Raw genomic sequence first — 27,271 nt, 5'->3', positions numbered from 1 at the left:
TCTGATACTTAAATTTGTTTTTTGATTTTAAAAAGTTATTTTCACCCAGTCACTAAAGTGCAATCTTTGCTGCTCTCTTCTGGTTGCATGCGAGTACTGCAGGTGTGTTTAATTAATATTAATATATTTATGTATTTTTTTTATCTGCTCCAGTTTTGGTTTTGGTCCTGCAATATTTGAGGTTACAATAGGGTTTTTATTCAACTTTTTTCTCTTTTGTTTTGTTTTTGTTGTTATTTCTCAGTTTTACCTGTTTTAAATCGTGCGCATGCGCAGTAGTTGAAGACTCTCGGACGTTGAGGAAACTGTTTAGTTGGATTTTAAGCTGCTGCGGAGTCTCTGTGGGTTTTCTCTGGGTTCATGAACCTGCGCTCAGGTGAGTCCGCATATTCTGCTCAACGTCCCGTGTCGGGGGTTTGGGTCAGTGGTCCGGGTCGCTGGTCCGGTTCCGGCTCCGGGGGGGTTCTGGGTGCGAGTGTCTGAAGTGTGCGCGGTTCTGCCCAGGTTGTCACACACAGCTGGTTCCGCTCCCCTTTAGGCAATGAAGTAATTGGGTCAGAACCAGAACCAGAATCTGTCCAGTTTCAGTTTTGCAAACTTTTAAGTTTGTCTGAATCTCTGCGAGTTTAAACCCGAACCGGAGCTGGTAGGTGGGGCTCCTCCCGCCCCTGGATGCTCTGTACAGAACCTCCTCAAGAAAACGGGTGATTTAGAAATACGTAACTTTTCAAGACAAGAAACTGCCTCATGGTAAAAATTATGATTATTTTTTGGCCAAAAATATTTTACTTTTAATCCGGCAAGGGCTTTGTGTACAACTTATCTTTTATTGTTAAGACAATATAATTTTTCCTATTTTGTCCGAAGCCACCTGCCGATAAATTCCTTCAGCGCAGCGCCGAGCCAGAACGGCCCAATGGGAGCAAATTCCTCGGGTTTTATCAGATTACGCCGCCGGTTACTAAAAATTTATACAGACGAAAACAACAGATTGTCGAGTAGTTTCAGATAAATCTGTGAACAAATGTGATGATGTTTTTGTTGCTGCAGACAAGCTGGAAAAATCACAAATGGGGAAAATGAAAAGAGAAGTTCGTTGGCATTGGATACAGTTTTATGGAAGAGTTTTAAAATGTCTAAAGGGCAAGTAAATCGTGAAGTGCTACAACTTTTAAGACAGTCTGACTTGAAGAGCTTGTCAAGTGTTGCCAAGGTAACTGATAGTGATCTGATGTGTTGCAATCTGAGCATGCTCAGTCATGCTTTTCGGCCTGAATGAACTCATTCTCGCAGGTGGAAGAAAACAAATATGGGCATGGAGGAAAAATACAAACAAAATGGTTCCACGAAAACAGAATATGGAAAAACCTGCAGCCCGGAAGTCGCATCAGTCCATCCATCTTCCTCCATTCCCATGTGGGTTTTTGGAAATATGTGGAAATTGTAACCATAATTCTGAATTTTTTTGTATAATCTTTAAAAATTTGCTTTCTTGGGTGAAATAGTTCTGGAAATATGCTTCTTGAAAACTCTTAAACATGTTTGGACTTCCCTGATCATAAAATTTGTTCCTTGTTAAAGTCTGAACCAGAGTTTTATTCATGGATCAAACCTTCATCTAGTTTAGCTGTTGCTGCTGATGACTTTTGTGTAATTTTGCGACATTTTATTAGAGTTTAGGAAATGAAAAATGAATCAGAAAAACCAGAGAATAAGAGGAAAAACTGGATTTTGTCTGTAGATCGTTGATCATCTGCAGTGTTTTACAGACACTGGATTATTGTCTCTAACTTTAACTCTGAATTTTATTCAAAGTGTTTCTGTTTTTAAATCCCAACCTCATTTCAGAGGAAAGTTTTTCCATGACGCTCCAGGAAGAAGTTTTTAACAGAGCCGTTAAAAACTTATATATATATATATATTGGCCACAAAATTTGATATAAGCTAATTACCAGTGACGCTAATGATAGCAGCCATGCTACCCACATACGATAAAGCATCTGGTGTGGACATGTTGTTTGGGGGAGCCAAATAACCGGTCCGGTCCGGTCCGGTCCGTCTGGCTCCCTGGTGCCCTTCCTGTTTTGCCCTCATGTTTTTACCCTGCAGACGCAGCAGGTCATGTGACCTGCCTCACCTGCTGCAGGTGGATTCACCCTGTGGTTCTGTTCGCTCCAGGTCGTCAGTTTTCCCGTCAGCCGGTCCGTTTATGGAAGACAGGTGATGCCTGAAGGATCCCACAGCTCCCCGTCTCTCATCCCCATGGGTGAAGGTAAGACGCTCCTCTTCATCATCATCAGCTTCGTCTCCAACAGTCTGGAAATGTTCATGAGCTCCAGGCTGTTCTACGGTTCTGACCCGGAACCAAACTGACCGAAAACTGATTTCATTTCAGGTTTTTATCCCCCAGCGTTCACAAAGCAAATGAAGCCCAGAGGTCAGGGCTGGAAACGTTCTGCTCTGTTAGCCTCAGCTTACAGTCGAGACGATTAATCGAGATTAATCAATTTGTGAAATATTCAGGAATCAATCAGTCGCTACTGGAGTATATAAAGTCAAAAGAAGGATATTTGAAGCCAAAACTGCAGGAAATACAAACATTTTGCATTTAAGATTTAAAAAGTTACAGTTTTAGCTTCACCTTGAAACCGATCTATTGAACAATCAGATTATTAATTGGTTAATCCAGAAAATAATCTAAGCAGAAAGGACTGAACCTTTCACCTTCAAATTAAAATAAATGATTGAAATAAAATAATGGCATAATAATAATAATAATAATAATAATAATAATAATAATCCTCTTGATACAAATGATAAAGTATTCACTAAATTAATGATTTTACTGGCTAAGCAATAAAATGTTTGTTTTCTTATTGAATAAGGAATTAAATAATTTATTTGAATCTTTTAAAGCACTTCTAATATTTAATATAAACGACTGAAGAGGTTAAAGGGAAAAATCTGCACAATGTGCTAAAGTTTAACTTTATTATTATTAGAATAATCAATTATTTTATGTAATATTCTGATGTTTAATCAGATAAAAATATTCTGCAGATTTCTCATTTTATCCCTTGATCTTATTTTATACAATATTAGAAATACTTTTAAATAATTGGACAGCAGAATGTTCTTAGTTTGGGGTTTTTTATTTTTGTTTTTTTGCAGAATTTGAACCAGTGAAACTAAAACTGCAGCTGGAAACATTTTGGTTTGAACAGATTTACAGACATTGTAATAAATGCAAAATGTTTATATTATTTTACTGTTTTGGTTTAATTTCTGTGTTCTTCGTTCAGAAAATTGACTTTTTAAAATCAGTTAACAATTAATCAATTACTAAACTAGTTGCTCTTTTTGATAAACGATTAATTGTGATTAATCGTTTCAGTCCTAATAGACATGCTCCTTCAACTGTTCAAGTGAAGAGAAAGTTTGAATGTTTTTCTGTTGGATGGATTAATCTCTCCTTTTGCATATTTTATGAGTAGATTACAGAAACTTTGACTAGTCCTGTCCGATTTAAAGCAGCAGGTCGCTCTAAACATTTAACTCTGACTGTTTTTGGTTTTCAGCGAATCTTTTTCTCATATTACTTTATTTCCAGTAAGATGACCAGTTTCCCTCGCAGTGGTTTCTCTGTGCATCATTTCATGTTTGCAGTGGAATCTGAGATAAAAATCTCTTTGCTGAAACTTTGTAAATCAGACGGATGTTTTGCTGCTGCTGCTAAAACCTCGACGTTTCGCCGTTCAGTTGAAGTTTGATGACTTTCTTCTGATCAGATGAATGAATTTGTGAAGATTTATTTATAACTTTGGTGCTTCAGAGCAGAAGGGCTGCAGGTTCTGTCTGCTGGTGGTTTAACTGGGTTCTTTCCATCCGAGCGGCTGAGGCGAAGGTTGGGCTGAGGAGTGAAACGAGGCGTAAACGCGACAGGAAGTGCTCCTGATAACAGCCGCTGCTCCGTCATGTACGACCACAAACCTTCAAGATGATTCAGAAATATTCACATGAACATGAGGAAATCAACACAGAGGCCTTAAAAATGCTGGTTACCAGACCAGCTGCATGGGGCTGAAACGATTAATCACGATTAATCAGTTACTGAAATAACTGACAACTGATTTAGCGTCACAAACCGGAGTTTTCACTGCTAAATTCGCAGTCAAGAAGAAGTTGTTCCTTCAAATTAGAATTTGTTCTGTCAGTTCCCTGAAAGAACAACAGAAATTTAGATAAAACTGAATAAAAATAATAAAATATCCTGTTAAAATGGCAGGTTGAGACCAAAACACCAGACTGGTAGGAAGAGAAAAACAATAAATCCTGCAAATGTAAATTATTGAGCTGGTTTTAATTTATCAGACGATTAAGTGATTTATTGCAACAGGCCTATTGCTGTTATCATATTTTAAGCAACAAAATGTTTTTCTTCTTAAAAAAATCCTGAAGTGCTTGAATGAAAAACGCCCATTTTTTTATCTGATTAATTGATTAATCGTTTGAATAATTGATGAGCAGAATAATCGTTGTTTGCTTTGCAGAAGGAGCTGATCACAGATCTGTCTTTGTTTCTGTGGCTGGTGCAGGGAGCCGGCCGCGCTCACATCTGTCCGAACCGTCTGCCGGACAAAGAGCGAGTGTTCAGGGGTTAGAATGGTCTAGTCAAAGTCCAGACCTGAATCCAACTGGGAATCTGTGGCTGGAGACAGAACTTCATGAAGCTGTTTGTTCTCTGGAGAACCTGTGATGCCTTCAGGGACCAAATTACAAACCTTTAAAGAAGATGTTTGTTTGGAGTTGGTTTCATTTTGAGGTATCTGAGTAAAGGGGCTGAAATCTACGGAAGCCCTGAAATGCCAAACAGAATTTTTTTAATTAACACATTTTCTAAATCTGACCAAATTTTCTTTTTCTCTCAACTTTTAGTCATGTGCAAGAAAGAAAATCTACATTTAAATATTTTATTTTTAAAGTTATTTTATTTCAGATGTAGATCAAATTTTTCTCAAGGGGAAAGAAAAAGAAAATTACAATGCATTAAATTTGATCTATTACCTCTTTTTTCCTTTTTTTTTTCAATAAATATTTTTGACAAAAAAATCTTTCTTCCATTTCTATCCAAACAACTGATAGGATTGAAAAGAAAAATATTTTTAAGTCTTATTTACTCTAACTTAAAGGTTTTATTTTTGTTTTTCTTGGATGAGAAGAAAAACATCAGACGTTTTTTTCGAGTGCCCAAAAATGATTAAGAAAACCTTGTTGGTTCTGTTTGTTTTTTGTAGAAATAAAATAAGTCTGCATTTGTTTATAGTGAAAACTAGTTAATAGAAAAACATTTTGTCAAATTTTTCACATTTTGAAAAAAAAATTCCCCCCAAAAATTACATTAAAAATATTCTAATGTTCCATTTTTTCACTTGCACATGACTTTTATAGTTGAGAAAAACAAAAAGTTTGATCAGACTTTAAAAGTATTTTTTGCCTTTCAGGTCTTCCGTAGGAACAGATGCATGTCACTCTTAAATAAACTGCATATAATTTGATTTTCACTTCAAACCTATGCATCTTATTTTGTGTTTATGTCACATAAAACCAATAAAAGAGGTTTGAACGTGACAAAACGTGCAAAAGTCCCAGGGGTGTGAATACTTTTTCTCTGCACTGTAAAAACTGATTTCTGATTCTTGTGGAGAGGAAACCTGCAGGTTTGTTGCTGCTGAGCTGCAGGTGGCGTGCTCTCAGCCTAATTGGATTAAGCCCCGCCCCCTCCTGTCAGGCAGTCAGGTGAACTCTGCGGGTCTGATCAGAACCGAGGAGAGTCGGATCCGAGCGGTTCTGGTTCTGGTTCTGGTTCTGCCTTCTCCTCTGAAGGTAAGCTCTGACACTCAGACGTCTGATCCGGGGTCGGACTCCGACCAGCAGGAGGTCTCTGTCCCGGCCGTTGTCGTGGAAACCGTCTCTAGGGGGTTATTGATCTGATTATTGGACACTGATTTTCCTCTCTCGCTGCTGCAGCTAAGCTCAGGTCACATGACCGTTAATCGCCATGGGAACCGCCTGGTGATTGGGTTATATAAGGAGTGATGTCACTCCTGCATCGCCATGGCAACAGCTGCAGGTTTTGGTTCTGATGGTTTAAATTGGTGATCTTTTTCTGAACTTATTTAAATTTTAGTTTTTATCTAAATTCTGGAGAAAAGTTTTCACACCCGTTGAGCTGATTTCACCTTAAATCCGTTTATTCTTTTGTGACTCAGCAGATCATGAAGCTGCTTCATCTACGCCTGTTTTTTATGGGGTTTTTTATCACAAAAACAGCTCCAGCTCTTTTGGACTTTGACTAGGCCATTCCAAACCCCTGAATCTGCTGTGATTTAAACCATCTGTTGGGTCTCTGGCTGCTTGTTTACGGTGAATCTGACCACAGATTCTGTCACTGCTGCAGAGTAGCAGCCCCTCAGCATGATGCTGCCAGCGCCGTGTTGCCCGGCCCGTCAGAGTAACAAACGATAATATCGCTGGTTTGAGAACATCTGATAATAATGATAACAGAACAAACCAAAACCAGTAAACTTTAAATTCTAGTGAGTATTTAAAACTGGAACCGGAAAATAAACAAATCAATAAATAAAATAAATTATGAATTCCCTGGAAACAAAACTGTAAAACAAGAGCTGGTTGGGACCAATAAGCCAGAGAGAAATTATTGAGCTTTTCGTTTATCCTGCGATTAATCATGATTTATTTTCCTAATTTGTGTTGTTGTGTCGTATAAATCCATTCGTTTTGGTGAAATGGGTTTTTCTGTCCTGTGGTTCTGCTTTGACTCTCGTTTCTGGACTTCGCTGCTTCCTGGTTCCAGGTGTCGTTCTGGTTCTCCTGTTCTGGTTCTGTTTACCTGCAGCTGATTATTCCATGCAGGTTAATCTGAGCAGCAGGATTAGCTCGTCTTTAGGCCAGATTAAACGCTCGCTGTGGAACCTGAAGCTGCTGCAGCTGCAGGTGGAAACAAGGAGTTAATGTTCTCAGAGCGAGGCGCTCCTCCTCCTCCTGCTCCTCCTCCTCCTGCTCCTCCTCCTCCTCCTCCAGCTCCTCCTCCTCCTGCTCCTCCTCCTCTTCCTCCTCCTCCTCCTCCTCTTCCTCCTCCTCCTCCTCCTCCTCCTCCTCCTCCTCCTCCTCCTCTTCCTCCTCCTCCTCTTCCTCCTCCTCCTCTTCCTCCTCCTCCTCCTCCTCCTCTTCCTCCTCCTCCTCCTCCTCTTCCTCCTCCTCCTCCTCCTCCTCCTCCTCTTCCTCCTCCTCCTCCTCCTCCTCCTCCTCCTCCAGCTCTTCTTCCTCCTCCTCCTCCAGCTCCTCCTCCTCCTCCTCCTCCTCCTCCTCCTCCTCCTCCTCCTCCTCCTCCAGCTCCTCCTCCTCCTCCTCCTCCAGCTCCTCCTCCTCCTCCTCCTCCTTCTGCTCCTCTTCTTCCTCCTCCTCCTCCTCCTCCTCCTCCTCCTCTTCCTCCTCCTCCTCCTTCCTGCTCCTTTTCCTCCTCCTCCTCCTCCTCTTCCTCCTCCTCCTCCTCCTCCTCCTCCTCCTCCTCCTCCTCCAGCTCCTCTTCCTCCTCCCCCTCCTCCTCCTCATCCTCCTCCTCCTCCCCCTCCTCCTCCACCTCCTCCTCCTCCTCTTCCGCCTCCTCCTCCTCCTCTTCCTCCTCCTCCTCCTCCTCCTCCTCCTCCTCCTCCTCCTCCTCCTCCTCTTCCTCCTCCTCCTCCTCCTCCTCTTCCTCCTCCTCCTCCTCTTCCTCCTGCTCCTCCTCCTCCTCCTCCTCCAGCTCTTCATCCTCCTCCTCCTCCTGCTCCTCCTCCTCCTCCTCCTCCTCCAGCTCCTCCTCCTCCTCCTCCTCCTCCTCCTCCTCCTCCTCCTCCTCCTCCTCCTCCTCCTCCTCCTCCTCCTCCTCCTCCTCCTCCTCCTCCTCCTCCTGCTCCTCCTCTTCCTCCTGCTCCTCCTCCTCCTCCTCCTCCAGCTCTTCTTCCTCCTCCTCCTCCTGCTCCTCCTCCTCCTGCTCTTCCTGCTCCTGCTCCTCCTCCTCCCTCAGACGGAGAGGTGAATCTCTCCTCTGGGTTTTAACTTGTGACTCACCTCGCCGCCTGTCTGTGTGGTTTTGGATAAAAGTGATGCGTTATGATCTGGAATGCAGGTTTGGTAACAGACGTTTGAACAAGTCTGAACTGTTTCTGTCGGCTTACGCCTCTCTGAGCATCTCAGGTCAGAGGTCAGAGGTCAGAGCATCAGCTGATTCTGCTGAAGAAACTGGAATTTAAAACCAGTGAATTCAGGGAAGTTGAGAGATTCTGCTGGTTCAAAACATAAAAACATGAAGACTTTGAGAAAATCCTGATGAACAACAGATAACATGGAAAACCAACTGCAAGAAATATTAAAACATCTTAAAATATTTGTTCTGACCTTATTTATGCTTTAATTCACATTTGTTGACCTTTACACAGACAGACTATTACCAATCAATTTCATTTAACATGTACATATTGAGCAACATTTTGTTGCAAAGCTCCAATAATGATAAAATATGTGATTTTTATTACATATTTGGCCCAATTCCTTAGATAGCATTTTTCATCTTATGCTACCTAAGGAAGTTTGAATAATTAGCATTAGCAGTGATTGATCTCGCGCTGAAGAGACAGTTTACTGATTTCATTCAGGTCTGAAGAAATCTAAACGTTTCAGGACCCTGAGGACTGGAGTTGGAGACCCTGTACATCTGATCAGCATTTCATTATAGTTTAATTTAACAAATAAATTATTATTTATTTGTTCATGATAACTTTATTTGCATTGTAGATCTCAGTTTATTTCTGTTTATTTTAGTTTTGCAGCTTATTATTTGTTATAATAAGCTGTTAACTGTGTTTAAGATGATCATAGTTTAATTTAGCTTCTTTTACAATAGCCTGTTAGCTCCTGTTAGCTAATTTAAATTTATTCAGTTTGCCATATCTTAACTCACTTCAGCTGATATCAGTTGTTTTGTTTTTTCTTCTGTTTGATCCAGTTTTAGGCCGAGTCACTTTATTTACTTTAGCATACCTTTAGGATTTCTCTAAAGGTATGCTAAAGTATACCTTTAGCATACCTTGTTCATCTACATTTATCATGTTTTATCTTCACTTCCTCTTTAAAGTACATCAGTTTATTTTAAATCTTTTTTAAATCTTTCTGTCTGTTCTTCTTACACATTTTGTGAATTATTTACCAGAAGTTTAGTTTGTTGTTGTGGCCCAGGTGTTACTCCATTAGTTCGGACTCTAATTTAAACTTTGAGCTTTTGGTCAGTTAATTAATAATCAATGGCTCAGATCTTTTTCTATGGATTTTTGTGGAAGTTGGAGGCAGATGTATGGCGTAAAATCATTCAGTATCTGATGGAAGAAGCGTTTGATAAGCTCTGTATATTTGCATGTTGATATGAGGTTGTTTTTGTATCTAAAGTGCTGAAAACGGGACTTTAAACCTCAGACATGGATCAGGAATGTTGGAGCCGCATGTTTGCAGCCTGACGTTTCGTCCTCATATGAGTGAAGAACAGAAACAAGGTTTCTGCGCCGTCGCCTCATGACGGCGCATCGACCCTGAAGAGCGCCGTTGTGTCTTCAGAACAGTCGAGCATTATTTGGGTCGCCGCCCCGCCCCCCCAAGACGCTCCGTTACACAAACAAACAAACCCTGAGCAGCACAGACAGACAGACAGACAGACAGACAGACAGACAGACAGACAGACAGACGCGTTGAGTCGGATCAGAACAAACTCTGTTCTGTAAAGGCCCAAACCCGTCATGCTGACCTCTGTTTGACCTTTACCGATCATCGGCCTCCTGCAGAGTTCAGAGCTTCCTGAAGGTCAGACAGGAAGTGATGTAAAGGTTGACAGCAGCAGGGGAGGTGAGGAGGACCACAGATGTTTTTTACTCACATAAATGATTCAAATGCAAAATATCAAATGTTTTGGCCTCAAACAAAGAAAAGCAACTGTTATAAATAATAACAATAAAATAACAATAAAATCCCTCAGTGGGAAATGTAGAACAGAAATGCAACACCTGGTTGTCTGTTGATCAGTCAAGATCCTTTTTAAAAAAAAAAAAATTCACAGATCTGATCTTTTAGTTTCCATTAACCAACTGAGCCGCCATCTTGTTTGAAAAGCAAATTTTACAGCTTTGAGTTCAGGTAAACTCTACAACAGAGTTTATTTTTAAATTATTATAATAAAAAACATAATATTAAGAGAATGAAATAGTGATTTTATGAAAACTACAACAAAAAAAATGAAATGAGGAATGTTGAGTGAAGTTCTACGTTTTATAGAGAATAAAATACTTCATCTTTTTTTTGTTTTTTCCCACCAGGGGTTTTTTTTGTGGGCTCTAGTGTCCCTTATACCACAGCAGGCTGACAGGAAAGGGGGGAAGACATGCAGCAAATGTCGTCGGGTCTGGGAATCGAACCCGCGACGGCAGCGTCGAGGACTGAGGGCCTCCAGACGTGGGGCGCGCTAACCTCTACACCACCGGAGCACGCCCCTCTATTTATCTTTTAACAACAGCAGTAAATTATTATCACCTTTTGAGTTTATTTAGAGGAAACGACATGAACTGAGCTGCTCATGTCAGATCCTGATTCTCATTAAAACAACGATTTTCTAGTTGTTTTTGGTAAAGTTAATTTCTCGTAATGAAATAAAACTTATTATTATCTGGCCCTAATTCTTTGTTGTACAATTCACAGAAGGAATGATTGAGATAAAAAACACTTTTAACAAATATTTTCTGTAATTAGATTAAAATTGAATCTGGTATGAAAAATACCAAAAATCAGAGCTTTTATTTTGAAGCCATATCACCAGATCTATTTTTAGTAAATATTTGGTTTAGCCTAACAGTTTTATTTATTTTTCAGTTCTCACCTGACTTTGATTAACCTGGAGTGAAGTTAATCGGTTCCTCCATTATCTTTTTGCCACCTGATATTTTTGGTATTCCAGACATTCCGTACAAACAGCCCGTTTGTACGGAACCCTACCCTAACCCGTTTGTTCTCATTAATTCTCAGCCATAAAGACTGAAGGATAAATTTGAACCAGATCGTGTTTACTCAGTGTGTTAGCTTAAGGATGTGTAAACTTTTGCATTGCGCCTTTATTTGTGGCACTTTTCCTCTGGGTTGTTTGTTTTTCCTTTGAGCAAGGCAGGCAGGCAGGGTGAGTTCATTAAACAATGTATCAGGTTCTGGTTTTATAACAAAGGGGTATGAAAACTTCTGAGCCACCGTGTGTCACCTTCAATTTAATTTAATTTAATTTAATTTAATTTAATTAAAGCAGAGGAAACAATCCAGCAGGATTAATGAGGAGAAAATAAAGAGGTTAAATTCTTTTAAGCAAATTTGTAACCTTTGACCTTTAATTCACTTCTCAGTTGAGGTGACCTGAGGCCCGTTTCCATAGTAACTGCTGGGTTCTCCATTGGGTCTGATACCATCAGTTGGCAGAAGGCGCGGCTGTGTAAACATCAGCCATAATTATGGCTCTGTAAACACGGTGACAATAACCGCAGGGGAACTTTGACCTGCCTGGCTCTGAACCAATCAGAGAGCAGCACACAGCCACAGCCACCAATCAGAGAGCAGCACACAGCCACAGCCACCAATCAGAGAGCAGCACACAGCCACAGCCACCAATCAGAGAGCAGATACGAGTTTTAAATGTTTGAACTGTCAGACCAGAAGAGGCTGACTGGTCCCAGTTCATTCCCACCAGATGGAGAACTCAGAGTTCATTTATACATCCAACCGTTTATACATCCAACCGTTTATACATCCAACCATTTATACATCCAACCATTTATACATCCAACCATTTATACATCCAACCATCCTTCCTCTTTATTCTCTGTTCTGGATCTGCTTGTTGTGACTCAGTGACCTGTAGGAGGCGCTGTGGTTTCCTGGTGTGTTTGGGTCAGACTGGTGGTGGTTAGTTCACTGACCTCCAGTCCCAGACCTTCCTCCTCCTCCTCCTCTTCCTCCTCTGATCCAGAACTCCTCCTCTTCCTCCCTGGGTTAAACCTTCCCTCTCTGCTGCAGTTTAGCTGCAGGACGATCAGAGCCAGTAACCTGTTCTGGGTGTGATGGGGTATCAGAGGGGCATCTGGAGGAGCCTGGCAGGAGGAGGAGGAGGAGGAGGAGGAGGAAGAGCAGCTGCTGTGGTCAGGTGTTCCTGCTCAGAGCAGAAGGTGACGTTCTGCTTCAGGAGCGCCTCGGACAGCCGGCCGCTGCTCCGGATCGGTGAGTGAAATCCTCTAAAGGCCGTGAAGGTCGGGCTTCCTGCCGGTTCTGCTGGGTTCTGGCTTTGAGTCGAGGTTCTGCTCGGCATAACGGACCTGACAGGAGTCCAGATGTTTAATGGGAACTGGATCTGCTATCAACTCCACAGACTTCCTGCAGGGTCAGTGAACGCCTCGCTGGGCGGCTAACGGACCGACGCAGCATGGACGAATGTTTTCATTCAAACTCCACTGCTCCTCCTCTTCCTCCTCCTCCTCCTCCTCCTCTTCCTCCTCCTCCTCAGGAAGTGAGCTCACTGCAGGACTCTGCAGAGTTTTACAGTTTCTGTTTTTTGTTTAAACTTTTATATTTTGTTTAAACAAAAACCATTTTCTCATTTTAATGAGCTTTTTCTCCTAACAAGGTTTGCGTCTAATTTGACTTCCTGCCAAACTTGTTAAATGTTTTGTATTTTTAATTAGTTTTGGATTCGTTTTAACAAAAATGTTCTTGTTTTATTGAGTTTTGCATCTCATTTTAATATCATTGTTATTATAAGATGCAAAACTCAAAAACAAATGTTTAAATTTTTCTTTTTCTCTTTTTAGTGAGTTTTGCAAATCATAAAACTTTTACATTAACAAGTTTATTAATCACACTGTTTCTATAGAGAATAACACTGATTCTCAAAAATCCATTTTAATCTTTATTTTTGCTAAAATTATAGTTTAAATACTTTGTAAATAGTAAAATAGTTTTATGCACCAAAGTATTTTTGTTTAAATATATTCTGATGGATTTTTAAACAGAACCTTACAGAAAGTTTTAATTTAATGTTTTACTGTCGGAGATAAAAAACATTCACATCTCTGCATGATGACCTTTGACCTTTGCAAAAGTTTCATTTGTATTTAAATTCTGATTTCAAACGAGGAGCAGCTGATAGAAGACAAATCTCCTTTAAATGGGAAGTTTCTTGTTGAAGTGGTTCTGCTCCTGATTTTTGTCGGGGCTCTCACAGTTTTCGTACTAAACGTTTCCCCTGGATTCTCTTTTTGGGTGTAATTGGCAGTTTGAGCCGATAGGGGGCGGTGTTGTCACAACATGGTGGTTTTAACTTTTCTGTTGTGATTTCTTTGTTTGGTCGTCAGAGTCGCCTCGCCTGTCCATCGCCTCCATCAGCAGCGATGAGCGCGCTCCGTCCGCCACGCCCTCTGACCCGTCCGACCCGCCGGCGTCGGGCCAGCGCCCGCTCAGCCTGATCTCCACGCTGTCCTCCGGGTCCGGGTCTTCCAGGGACGACTGTGTCGCCCCGCCGCCGGAGTCCTCCGGAGTCGACCTGAACCAGAACCCGAGTCCTGAGAAAAGGGGGCGGAGCTTCATTCACAACAAGAACAACAACAACAAAGCGTCGACTCCGAGCCGAGCGTCCAGCCGCCGGCAGCCGGCGCTGCCCTTTGTGGGCGCCACCATGGTGCCCGACCCCAAGCTGAAGTATCTGGACCGCATCGTCTTGGAGATCATCGAAACGGAGCGGATGTACGTCAGAGACCTGAAGATCATAGTGGAGGTGAGTCAGAGGACGCCATTTTGGCTCTTCCTGTCCGTCTGACTGGATTCCTGCTGATCAGACAAATCAGATTAACTCCTCCTCCTCATGGGCTTTACTGGAGATAAAACTAGAGCTGACGATTAATCACTTATTCTGACGATTAATCAGTTATTCTGACGATTAATCAGTTATTCTGACGATTAATCAATTATTCTGACGATTAATCAATTATTCTGACGATTAATCACTTATTCTGACGATTAATCAATTATTCTGACGATTAATAATCACAATCTTTCAAAAATATTCACAAATCTGCAGAATTTTCATTTAACTATTTTAACCTTTTTTATTCAATGTTACTTTAGAAGATGCAAATGATTTAATCGATCAATTATTAATTGATTGATTATTGGATTAGTTCAATAATAATAGGATAAAAAAGATGGGAGGTTTTCTCACAGATTCTCAACCAGCTGTTGCTCAGATGCTCTTTCATCAAATGACGTTCTTTGATGAGAGAAATCAATTGTTTTCTTTAGTGAACAATTGATTGATTATTAGTTGACAATTATTTCTTTAATCAATAATTGCGATTAATCCAATTAATCGTTTCAGCCTTACAATGAACAGAAAAAAATACAACCAAGAAATGATTCAACCACAATCAAAATTCCTGGCATCGTGTTTCAGTGAGGTCACGGTCCCATTGGCTCCCCCTAGTGGTCTGGAGGATTTCTTTTTTGTGCAGCACGTTTGCAGTTGAGGTCTCTCATTTACACCTGAACAGGTTTTTGTTTCGGACATTTCAGGATGATTCCAAAATGATTTCCTCTATTTGACGGATGTTTTTCAAATCCACGGGAAGCTGCTTCATTTCTTTCAGAGGACATTCAGCTGACGGACAGGTGGAGGTCGTGTCCTGCTGCTGGAGGAAGTGACTCAGCCCAATAATTAACAGATTAGGAGGGATTACCTGTTTATGTAACACCCAGGGTCAGAGAGAGAGACGGTTAGAAACACGGATCAGAACCAGAACCAGAACCAGAGACATTTTAACCTGGAACTGAGGCAAAGATGCTACAAGTCAGAAAACAACAGATAGATCCATGGAGAGAAGCTGAATGATTCTTGGTCAGAATAAAAAACTTGTTTTGTTTTTTTTAGCAGCATCTAAAAGATATTAAATACTGATTGTGCTTTTAAAAAAGGATAAAATAATAAATTTTTCCATTTAATACAGTGAAGATACATTTTTATTTCCTCCAAACTACAAAAACTAACTGAACGGATCTAGTCTGCCCCCAGCTGGAGGAAAGTCAGCATTACAATCAAAACTGCTTTGGGATTTTGTGTAAAACATTATTAATAAAATTTAATTCAATGCTCTTGATTTTTTAGATGGTATTTCAGTTTATTTATGTTCAATATTAAAACTTCAATAAATCCAGAAAGAGAAAACCTTCATCATCCTCCTCCTCATCAGGATTACCTCGCTCACATCATCGACGAGTCGGACCTGTCCAACCAACCCAAGCTGGTCTGCGACCTTTTCGGGAACATTGAGGACATTTACGAGTTCAACAGGTGAGGAGAAGCTAACTGAAGCCAGCAGAAGTTAGCATAAGCTAAAAGACGTTGAGTATGAGCGAACTTGACGCCGTTCCTCCGTTTCACAGCGAGCTGCTGCAGGACCTGGAGCGATGCGACAACGACCCGGTCGCCATCGCCAGCTGCTTCGTGTCAAAGGTCAGTTAAAACCCAACATGGAGGTGAGAATGGTTCTGCTGCTGGGAGGAAAGTCTTCATCTGATGCTGGTTTGTTCCAGAGTGAAGACTTCGATATCTACACCCAGTACTGCACCAGCTACCCAGAGTGAGTCCTGAACGCAGCAGCTGTTTCCTCCTGCTCACACCTTCCTGTTCATTCATTCATTACCCGAAACGATTAATCAAACTGTGATGATTAATCGGCAGAATAATCAATTAATCAACTTTGGTCTGATGATTGTCACAATATTTGATTAATTGCCAAAATATTAGATTCATTATCAGAATATTCAACTGAAGAATTGATTTCACTTTCATTTTAAACCCTTCAGGTGGAATCCTCATTGATTGTTTACATCTGTTTACATCTTTACATTAATTTGCTTGTAGTAATATTTACCTATAATTCACCTTTTCTCTGTTTCTACCTCCACAGTTTAAAATCTGTCCCTCACCTGTTCTAACCTCACCTGTTGCAGGTCGGTGGAAGCGCTGACGAAATGCATGAACAATAAATCTGTGGCCAAGTTTTTTCGAGACCGCCAGGCGTCGCTGAAACATTCGCTGCCTCTGGGCTCCTACCTTCTCAAACCCGTCCAGAGGATCCTCAAGTACCACCTGCTGCTCCAGGTACCTCACCTGCTGACCTTCCTCACCTGCTGACCTTCCTCACCTGCTGACCTTCCTCACCTCTGTGGTATTTTATAGGATGATGATTAATTTGGTTTTAATATTTCTGGTTCTGTATTTCTGAGGATTTCATCTCTGTCTGGAAAAATCTGGAATTAATTTAAGAGTTTTCAAGGCCTGGAAAATTATGGAAACATGTTTTTGTTTCCCTTCTTCCATCAGTTTTTCCAGGTTCCATATTTATTCAGTGTAGAATAAATTTAGAGTGAATTTTTTTAATTTTCTGAAATTGTTCAGAAAACTGTAAAAGTTTAGAGTGTTGATCCGTTTTCTGGTTTGATATTTGGATTTAAACACAGAGTTTAACTTCCAGACCGTAGAAACATCATGGCGGACATCGAGTTCATTGGTTATAAATCCACAGCTGTAATCAAATCGTTGACGTAGCAACAGAAAACCAGAGTCTGCGTAGAAACAGATGTTTCCTGATTTTCTCCGTCTTGCTGCTGGTGTTCAGGAGATCGCGAAGCACTTTGGGGCTCAGAAGGAGGGCTACGACGTGGTGGAGGAGGCGCTCTACACCATGACCTGGGTGGCCTGGTACATCAACGACATGAAGAGGAAACACGAGCACGCCGTGCGGCTGCAGGTCGCTAACGTTGTCATGCAGCGGCATCAACAAATCACTCTTTCTATTTATTGCAGTTTTTCAATTTGAAAAGTGAAACTCATGTAAAAGTTTATTTCTTTCACACTGTTAGCGGCACGTTAGCACAGTTACGCTAAAGCGCTAACAGCAGCAGCCTTCGTCTGACCCTTGACCTCTTGCAGGAGGTCCAGTCTCTGCTGGTGAACTGGAAAGGTCCGGACCTCACCACGTACGGCGAACTGGTGCTGGAGGGAACCTTCAAGGTTCCCCGGGCCCGACACGAGCGCACGCTCTTCCTGTTCGACCGCATGCTGCTCATCACCAAGCGCCGCGGCGAGCACTTCGTCTACAAGACGCACATCTCTGTGAGTTACCATGGCAACGGGCCGCGGTCGGCAACGCCGGCGTCATTCTCATGTCTCCACGTTTCTGTGCTTCTCCAGTCGTCGACGCTGCTGCTGATCGAGAGCGCCAAGGATTCGCTGAGCTTCAGCGTCAGCCATTACAAACACCTGAAACAGACTCACAACGTGCAGGTGAGTCTTTTAATTTATTCATAAAAAGATTAATGGATAGTTTATTTACAATCCAACTAATCATCCAAATAATTGATTCCATTCTCAATTTCTAAAATAATTATTGGATCCAGATGTGATTTTTACTCAAATGTATAATTTCCAGATGAAGTAACGTAATCTGTCTGTAGGGATGCAGCTATCCATTATTTTAGTCATCGATTATTTGATTAATGATTCTAACGATTAATCGATTAGTTGAATAACAGAAATTTGCACAAAGAAGGATTTTTTCTTAAATGCAAAATGTTCATATTTTTGTAAATTTTTTTCTTAATCACTGACATTTTCTCATACTCCAGTTAACGATTAATCGATTACTAGAATAGTTGACAATTATTTCAATAAATGATTAATCACCATTAATCATTTCTGAGGTCAGGAAATGAGATCCAGTCTTTCCACCACAGAACTTTGAAAATCGTTCAGATTTCCGATCTGCCGTTTCTCTTCACTCGCTTCGTGTTTCAGGCGAAGACGGTGGAAGAAAAGAAGCTTTGGGCTCATCACATCAAACGCATCATTTTGGAAAACCACCAAGCCGCCATCCCACAGAAGGTGAGTGGCTCAGACTCCAGTACGACCAGTAAGACCAGCACAGAGTCCCAGCAGCTGCCTGCTTTGTGTTTCAGGCGAAGGAAGCCATTCTGGAGATGGACTCCATCGGTGAGGATGACTCTGCTGCTCTTCGTCCTCCAGCGGAGGCGGCGTTCTGGGTCTGACGGCGCTGTGCTTGTCTGCAGGTCCGGCCCGGTACCGGTACAGCCCCGAGCGGCTGAAGAAAGCCGCGACGGACGAGTTTCCCCGAGACGCTCGCCAGGGCCGCAGGCAGTCGGGTAGTTCCAGTTACTTTTAGGGAAACATTCGACCTCAGGAGTGTTTTTATTTTACTTCAGTAAATTTCTGGATTTTCTTCCCACTGAATGAAAAACAAACATGTTTTAAAATCCTCCAGACGCTCACCTGCAGTTTGTTACTGATATAAATTATTGGATTAAAACATCAAAATTTCCACTTTATATTTTTCTCTATCTGATGATGATTAAATATTAAATGATTGATAATTCAATCAGTTGCTCAGTAAGTTTTACCAAATACTTTTTCAGTGGAGTAATTTCCTGGATACTTTGTACGTTTATCTGTCTGACATGTTGACGTATTCCTGAGTTCAGTATTGAAAACTCTGGGTATAAAACACATTAATATTTATAGTCCATCCTTTCTGATTGTCTCATTAAAAACTGTTTCTTTTCTTCTGCAGAACCAACCAAGCACATGCTAAAGAGGAATAAAGGTAAAAATCTGTTTTCACATGGTGAAACATCTGTTTTTGTAATATTTAGGCTAACAGCGTTTAGCACACTTAGCTTCCTGTAAACTCATTTTTCTGGATAAATTCAAACTAATTTAATTGGCTGCATTGAAGGCTGCACTGCTAATAGCAGAGCTAAGTCTTAATTTAGCGCTTTAGCATTTTACTAGCTGAAACATTTAGCATATTTAGCTTCCTCTAAATTAATCTTTGTGGATAAATTCTAAAGCGCTAATTTATTCGACTGTTTTGTAAACTTTAAGTTGAATAAAGTTCATCATTTCTGTGCATTGCTGTAGTTCTGTACCCAGCATGCATTGCTGTAGTTCTGTACTCAGCATGCATTGCTGTAGTTCTGTACCCAGCATGCATTGCTGTAGTTCTGTACCCAGCATGCATTGCTGTAGTTCTGTACCCAGCATGCATTGCTGTAGTTCTGTACCCAGCATGCATTGCTGTAGTTCTGTATCCAGCATGCATTGCTGTAGTTCTGTACCCAGCATGCATTGCTGTAGTTCTGTACCCAGCATGCATTGCTGCAGTAAGCAGGTTAAAAACAACTACAAAGCTGAAAGAGTCACTTCCTGAAGACTGAAGCTACAGGTAGGAGTGTAATGACAACCTTTACCCTCCTGGGGGCGGTGTAACATTTTGATCAACCTTGTAATGATTTTGTTCAGTTATTTTAACAGTTGTGGTAAAAGTTGTTTTATGGTTCAGGGCCAGAAATGTTCCAGTTGTAACTCCAGGATGTAAATGCTGTAAAGTTGTGATTCTAACGAGTTTCTTCTGTGTCCAACCAATCAAATCGTCCGCTGACCTGCTGCTGCCTCAGCGCCTCTGGAGGTAAGGAACTGATCCGCTAGCCGTTAGCATGGCTCTGTGGGGGCGACTAGCCGTGGTTGTAGATGGATGTAATGTAGCAGCGTGTGGCGTCCCGCAGCATGCGGTCAGTGAGGACGCGCTGGCGGGCGACGGGCGCTCCCTGCAGGGCGCCATCAGCAGCAGCACGCTGGGCTCCAGCAGCCTGGGCGAGCCGGACGGCGGCGAGGACGAGGCCGGCCGGCTGGACGACTTCCTCCTGGAGGACGAGCAGGTAGAGGACTTTGTCAGCTCCGTGCTGGCTGCCATCTCCTGCTGGCAGCACACCGTCCAGGCCTTCCTTTCCTCTGCGGGGACGGTGAGGCTTTCTGCTGCCTGGGCCGCTGCAGCTCCGTCACGCGCTGAACGGACGGCCGCCATAACTCCAGCTGCAAAACCAGCTGCTGCTGCTGCTCACACTGCAGAAACACGAAACCTTAGCAAGCAGTTAGTGGAGTTTCAGGTCCTAATATGTAACATGTAGGAGTTTGTTTTAAAAAGTTTCACAGTTTCTCATGTTAGCAGTGAAATAATCAGCCAGTGGAACCTGAACTTTGACCTCAGACAGTTCCTCAGGGTGCTCAGCCGCTGTATGTTAGCCTGAATGCTGAAGGTTTGCCTTCAGTTTGCTGCTTATTCCTATTTTTTATGCGTTTATTTCATGTTTTGCAAAAGCTGCTGTGCTGCTTCACCCTCCAAACAGTTTATTTCCATCTGTAAAAATGAGTTTCATGGCTCCTGCAGTCTAAAATGTGTGACTGCAACGTGTTTCTACTTGCAGGAGGCAGAGAAAAGTTGCAACGCTGCAACCAAAGAAAACGGTCAGCTCTCTGAGGACGAGCTGATCGGACCTGAACCGACACCTGAGCAGGTAAACAGCAGCTTCCAGAAACTATTCAGGAACTTTTATTTAACTAGACGACTCTGACTGTTGAGAACAACTCAAAGACTCGGTGACTTCAGAATGTCAGGGACTCGAATCATCAGCTTTAATCACGTGGAACACAACCAACTTCATCCTGAGAGATCAGTTTATCGTTTTGAAGGTTTCTTGTATCTCCTGTTACGGTTACGATCCGGTCGTTGACGTCATCTGGTGCCAGTCAGATCGTTGCGTGTGGACTCAGTCTGGGTTGTACCTTCCCTAATCTGGTTCCAAAAAATTCAGAGGAACCGCACAAAGGCTGCAAATGGGGACGAATCAGAGAACCGGTCGACCACAGGATGAGTCTGATCAGTTGAGAAGGTTTGGGTCAAAGTTTGAGGGTCGACTCACATCAGGGAAACGTTTTGAACGTTTTCATCCAGGCATCAGTGGACTGGAACCAGCCTGATACGATCCTCATGTGTTGACCCATATCTTTTTCTTTTCAGTCTGCAGATGCGTTGCCTCAAGAGAACCCGTTGGAAGAACCAGAAGACTCTGAACCAGAACCGTCCGCTAGTTCGGATCCTTCTGTAGTCCCTGAGGTTCCTCAGAAGTCTGAAGATCCAGAACCGGCTGAGTTACCGTCTTCTGCCACATTTGATTCTGACTCCAAGACCCTGAGCAGCGCCGAGTCCTCAGAGGACGAGAGGGAGGCGCCGGATGACGAGTCCAGTATTCTGCCGTCCTCGGTGCTGGACAAGGCCAGCGCCATCGCCCAGCACTTTAACAGCATCAAGAGAGGCAGCCTGGCCCAAGACGACGCCCGCTCCCTCGCCTGTCTGTCCCCTCGTCTACCCAGCAGGACCGGCAGCATGCTCAGCCTGCGGTCCGAGTCGGCCGACCGCCCGCTGCGCCTCAACAGCAACTCCTCCGATCCGCCCGAGGCGTTTGGCGGCGCGGACCTCAGTCTGCTGTCCCCCAGAGACGACAGCCTCTTCGAGCCGGACCGCAGCGTTCGGCGGCGGCGGGACTCCACCCTGTCCAAGCAGGACCAGCTGCTCATCGGGAAAATCAAGAGCTACTACGAGAACGCCGAGAGCCAGGACGCCTCGTTCGGCCTGCGGCGCAGGGAGAGCCTGACCTACATCCCATCGGGTCTGGTCCGGAGCTCCGTCAGCCGCTTCAACAGCATCCCCAGTGTAGAGACGGCCCAGTCCGATCCTCCTGCTTCAGCCACGCCTCAGGATGTGGATCCTCTGTCCACTGAACCGGCTGAGACGAAGGACCTCCTGCTCTCCAGTCAGTCTTTGGACTCGTTGAAGTCCGATCTGTTGAGCAATGACTGTGAAGAACCGCGCAGGTTCCGGCCGACACACGATGATCTGTCAGAGGAAGAGTTCAGATCTTCATCGGAGATGATTAAGATCTGGCAGGCGATGGAGCGACAGATCTCCAGATCCCAAAGTGAAGACAGGGAACCCAGTCGATCCAGAGAGACTGTGAAACCCTCCGTCTCCGCCGGCGTCAGCAGCTTAACCTGGACCAAGAGCTGCGACCCCGACCAGGGAAACTCCGACCTCAGCGCCGTCACAGAGGACTCCCTCAATCCCTCTCTGCCAAAGACCAGAACCGCAGCGCTCAGCCGGGCCGGAGGTCAGACCGGTACCTCCAGATGCTTCGGGGAACAGACGGTGATGCTGCGAGCCACGGTTCCCCGGGTGACGCAGCTGAGGACGGAGGCCGGCGGCGACAAACCAACGGAGGAGACGGAGCAAACAGACGATGTGGACAGAGCCGAGAGCAAAGTCCGTCTTCTGGCTCGCCGCTACAGCCAGCGGATCAGAACCGCCAGTCCGGCCGGCCCGTTCAGCAGGAAGACTCTGGCTTGTGTGGTGGAGGAGAAGGAAGGCTCAGGTACGCCGTAGCTCTAATCCATTCATCAGCTCCCTCTGCTGGTGAGTCTGGGTATGATACGGGTTTGGGGAAGCCATCTTGGACGATCTCTCCAGGTGGTCCAGAGTTGATGAGCTGCTGGAACGACCTCCAGATAGAGTCACATTTGGTGTCTGCCTGTTACCTAGCAACCCCAGCAGAGCTCTACCTGTTACCTAGCAACCCCAGCAGAGCTCCACCTGTTACCTAGCAACCCCAGCAGAGCTCTACCTGTTACCTAGCAACCCCAGCAGAGCTCTACCTGTTACCTAGCAAAAGCTCCATTGTGTTTGGGTTAGGGTATAATGGCTGCTGGAAAAGGCAAACTGTTTTGTTGATGACTTACCATCCAGAAACCTCTTGCTGTATTCTGCCTGGTTGTGCAGGAGCCTCCACTTCTGCTTTTCAAAGACATATGATTGTATAATTGGCATCTGTTTGCAGCATTTTCACATGTGAGTGTAAACATTGAGTCGGGCCAGCAGCACGTTGGTTCTGTTGAGTCGGGCCAGCAGCACGTTGGTTCTGTTGAGTCGGGCCAGCAGTACGTTGGTTCTGTTCTCAGAGTTTCTGGGCTGTTTTTGATGGTTTCGGTCGGTTCTGTCCTCTAAACTCTGGTTTCGGTCCGTTCTCTGCAGGGAAGCCCAGCCTGACTCTGCCTCTGGGTCCTAAGGTCCAGTCCAAGTCTCTGCCGCTGAGCCCGGTGGATCCAGTCCAGAACCCGGACGCCGGCGCCCCTCTCAGCCCGCCGCCCCCCACCGAGGGCTTCAGCTGGCCCGACGTGCGGGAACTCCGCTCCAGATACTCCAGCGGCGGCGGCCGGAACCAGAACCGACGCATGAGCCGCAGCAGCACCATCCCGGACCGCATGTTGGACTGCGGCCTCAGGAGGCACTCCAGCGGATCGCCCGTCATCTCGCGGGCGGGCCCGACCAGCGGCGTGTGGCAGCGGTCAGGTCCAGACGGCTGCACAGGGCCAACTCTCTGGACCCGCGGCTCAGCCTGCAGCCGCTGGGCGATCTGCAGCGGATCCGGCGGGATCGCGACCCTCTGGACCACGGTTACTACGTCGCCGCCGAGGCGCCGCTCACAGACGACCCCGAACACAAGATCATCATCATGGAGAAGCTTCCAGAACCCGGGAACAGGGAACCGGGTCAGGACGACGGATACGTCCAGATCCGCTCGCCCACCAGCCGGGAGAAAATCTCCATCATGGCCGTCATCGACCGCTGCCGCGCCTACCAGGAGTCCGACGACTACAGGCTGAGGGACGACGCCAAGACGGCGCCGCCGCCCTCAGAGCAGGACGAGTCGCAGAAAACCCGACCCGACTCCGGGCAGAAGAGCATCGTGAAAAACCTGAGGGAAAAGTTTCAGAGCCAAACCTGAAGAACCTGAAGAACCTGGAGATCCTGGAGATCCTGGAGATCCTGAAGGACCTGAAGGTTTTCCCTCAGAGTCAGACATCAGATCCGCTCGGCGCCGTTGGGTCGGCGCCGTTGGGTCGGCGCCGTTGGGTCCACTCCTGCAGCGTTTCCTCTCTGCTGCTCCTGTAACGTCTGGAACCTGCATGAGGTTCTGGCAGAACGTTTCATCTGTAAATACTTTTCCTCCGGGTTCATTTCTGCCATACGACCTTTGAACCCTGTGGAAACGCCAGCGGGTCGCTAACGGGTCACTGTGGTTCTGCTTAACGCCGCTGAACAGAACCTTTTATCATCACAAAGACTGAGGACAAGGTCCGCCAAAAATACCCATCATGCTCCTTGTTGCTATGGAAACGTCTTGAACCGGTGGGTTTGTTGTTCTCCAGTCGTTTTTCAGAAAAATCCTAAAATAAAAACTTTGATGCAGCAGAATATTAAACTGAGATTTTATTTTTTTATTATCAGAATAAAATCATAAATTTCTGGGGAAACTTTTCCTGATAAACGTCCAGATTTGATTCTAATCTCTTAATTGTGACTTTTTGATCTTTTTCTCCTATTTTTACCATTTTATTCTCATGACTTTTTGTTGTACGACTTTTATTCCGACTGTTTTTCTCGTAGTTAATTCTTTTGCTCGTCTCTGATTCTCCGTCGTACTTCGAGTTTCTTCATCCTCCTCCTCTTCCTCACTGTTTTCCCCCTGGAATAAAACTTCAGAAAATTCCAGTTAAATTAATTTAATGTCGGTAAAATGATCGTTTGAGGCTCTGATGCCTGACAGACATGAAACCAAATATTCTACAGGGTGTATGTATATTTATGAGCCTCAGAGATTAATTGTAAATTGAAATGAATAATTTAGATGCTGATGATGATCAGACGTTTTAACTCTGGGCTGCATGCAATAAATGAGTTTGTAGATGATTTAACTAGGACCATAAACAATAAAGAAAAGAAATATGTAAATTTATAATAAATATAATTAAAATGATTTATTTTGCTGCTTCTGATCAACTTACTGTTTTTACATTTTGTGCCTTTTTGTGATTTTATTCCAAATCAGTTTGAACTTTTAATTTGTTACTGAAGCGTCTTTTCTCAGAGGTGACCTCTGACCTTTGACCTCCACTGTAACTCCTGTATTTATTGGATTTCATGTAAATAGAAACGTTTGTGTGTCTGTTAACGTCGGCGGACATTTTTATCTGTGACGATGCCAACATGAAACATTAAACCGAGAAAAACGCCGAGAGTTTCCTCTTCCTTTCAGTCCAACTGGATCCTGGAAAATATCGCTAAGCTAAGCTAAACTGAGCTAAGCTAAGCTAAACTGAGCTAAGCTAAACTAAGCTAAGCTAAGCTAAACTAAACTGAGTTAAACTAAACTATCTCCACAGCAGAAACCAGGAGCTCACGGTAGAAACAGAGTTGTGTCTCTTTAAGAGAGTGATGTCATCGCTCTGGAAGCTGCTGATTGGCTGCCTGCGGATGTTTTAAGACCTTTTGCAGCTGAAGCTACTAAAACATTTTAGTTGTGATTTGATCTGAAAAGCTGCTCAGTGAGGAAGAATCCGTCACGAGAAACGATTAACGAACAGGAAGAGAGTTTAACTTGTGGAGAAATAAAAGTTTGTTTCATTCTGATCATCGTTACGTTGGAGGGACAGGGAGACTTTAACTGGGCAGGCTGGTGGTGGCAGCATCATGCTGTGGGCGACAGGAGGAACTGCTGCGCTTCATAGAACCAATGGATGCAACAAATAATTACATTTATTATTTAACCTCACTTTGGGGTCAATGAAATATTTTTAATTGAATAAATTCACTCATTAATTCACAAACATTATTTACTGACAGTGAAAATTCTGCCTTATTTCAATAATTACTGAATAAATTTTCATGACTGCAAGAATATTAAATTAATATCAACATTTAAAAATCTAAACTTTATGACTAAATTTTACTGTAAATTGATTTGAATTGATTCACAGCAGAACTTTATTTCTAAAATACAAAATAATAATTTCATTTTAAAATCAAACTTATTTCTATCATTTGATTTTAAGACAACTTTTTTAATTGATCAATAATCTAATCTCATATTTACACATAACTAAATGCATTTTAAAATAAACTTTCAAGATTTGATTGAATTAAGAATTTATTTCTAATCATTTTATATAAAATTCTCAAAAATAAGCTTAATGTTGTTTTTATGCAATAAGACAGACATAAAAAATAAATGACTGAAATGTAACAGATATATTTTATATTTTTGATCCAAAACATTTGTAATTTCAGCTTCATATTGATTTTCCACTAGATTATAATTTTATTATTATAACAAATATTTTAGTTCAGTTTTAATTCAATAATTAAAACTAAATCCATTTATTTCATGAACTTCATCACAAAGTGAAATATGAACCTTTAAAGACTTTATTTCTGTTCATTATGATCATTTTCCTACTGAAAACATTTAATATCTTAATATCCCAGACCAAGAAAAATCATATTTAATATAGAAACATGTTTAATACCTGCTGATATTTTCAATCTAATTTATTAAATATTAAAGTTAGAATATTGTAGCCATTAATAAATAAAATAATTTTAATAACCAACTGAAACAGGAAATGTTTTCTCTCATTTGACGTCAGAAGTTGAACGTAAACTTCTGCTTTCAGGAAAGTTTATTTTGCTTTCATTTTATTGAAGCCAATATGGAGGAAATTAATTCTGGACATATTTAATGTTTATTGTTTACATCAGGAACTGAGGGGCCCCTGAGGCCCCGGGCCTCCAGGATCTCAGCATCGCTCCTGGGTTTCATTATTATTCATTCAGACTGAGTCCCGTCCTCCTGCGGATCGGGACAGATTATTGATTGCTGATGATTGATTATAGATTTACCACCCTGCACCGTGGAAGCGGCCCGTGGTCCCGCCCACGTGGCTCAGTGGGCCCCCGCGGCCCCGCCCACTGAGGGCGGAGTCCCTGCAGATCAGCTGCAGTGATTGTGATGCTTCGTTTCCACTGCAGACTTCATCCTGACCCAGCCGAACTGCGGTCCTCACGGTAAGGAGTCCCGCTGGTTCCGACCGGGCCGGCTCGGTTCGGTTCGGTTCGGTTCGGTTCGGTGACTCGGTTCTTCCTGGTTTCTGGGAGTTTCTGGTTTGTTTTGGGTTTTTAGAGCAGAACGCGGCTGGGTCCGTTTGAATCCAAACGCTGGTTTGTTTGTTTCTGAACTTCTGTCATCCCGTCCCGTCAGAACCGGATGTTTTGTTTTCTTTTGTTTTACCTGTCGACGCTCAGGTAAAGTTTCCTCAGGTGCGAGCAGAGCTTCATCACTCTGA

At 43.2% G+C, this 27,271-nt stretch overlaps 1 protein-coding gene across 4 annotated transcripts; it reads left to right on the top strand.

Annotated features, from left to right (window-relative positions):
• Positions 1–260: 260 nt before the first annotated feature.
• Positions 261–25,163, top strand: LOC122825608 (pleckstrin homology domain-containing family G member 3-like). Of its 4 annotated transcripts, XM_044107075.1 has the most exons (19): positions 261–376; positions 2,179–2,272; positions 13,485–13,903; positions 15,372–15,472; positions 15,565–15,634; positions 15,715–15,761; positions 16,135–16,285; positions 16,803–16,934; positions 17,117–17,299; positions 17,378–17,470; positions 17,981–18,067; positions 18,142–18,175; positions 18,253–18,345; positions 18,771–18,803; positions 19,657–19,667; positions 19,765–20,001; positions 20,464–20,553; positions 21,057–22,464; positions 23,121–25,163. In XM_044107075.1, the coding sequence occupies exons 2-19, from the start codon at positions 2,224–2,226 to the stop codon at positions 23,750–23,752; spliced, it is 3,870 nt and encodes a 1,289-aa protein (XP_043963010.1). In that variant the 5' UTR covers positions 261–376; positions 2,179–2,223; the 3' UTR covers positions 23,753–25,163. The 4 variants fall into 4 exon arrangements, with proteins under 4 accessions (XP_043963010.1, XP_043963008.1, XP_043963009.1 ...); XM_044107073.1 differs by lacking the exons at positions 261–376; positions 2,179–2,272 and adding an exon at positions 12,050–12,354; XM_044107074.1 differs by lacking the exons at positions 261–376; positions 2,179–2,272 and adding an exon at positions 12,056–12,354 and having other exon boundaries at positions 19,765–19,917.
• The last annotated feature ends 2,108 nt before the right edge of the window (positions 25,164–27,271 follow it).

Source organism: Gambusia affinis, linkage group LG22, assembly GCF_019740435.1.
Source record: "Gambusia affinis linkage group LG22, SWU_Gaff_1.0, whole genome shotgun sequence".
Taxonomy (NCBI): Eukaryota; Metazoa; Chordata; class Actinopteri; order Cyprinodontiformes; family Poeciliidae; genus Gambusia; species Gambusia affinis.
Note: the sequence above shows the minus strand (reverse complement) of the source record. Positions and strands in the feature narration are given on the sequence as shown.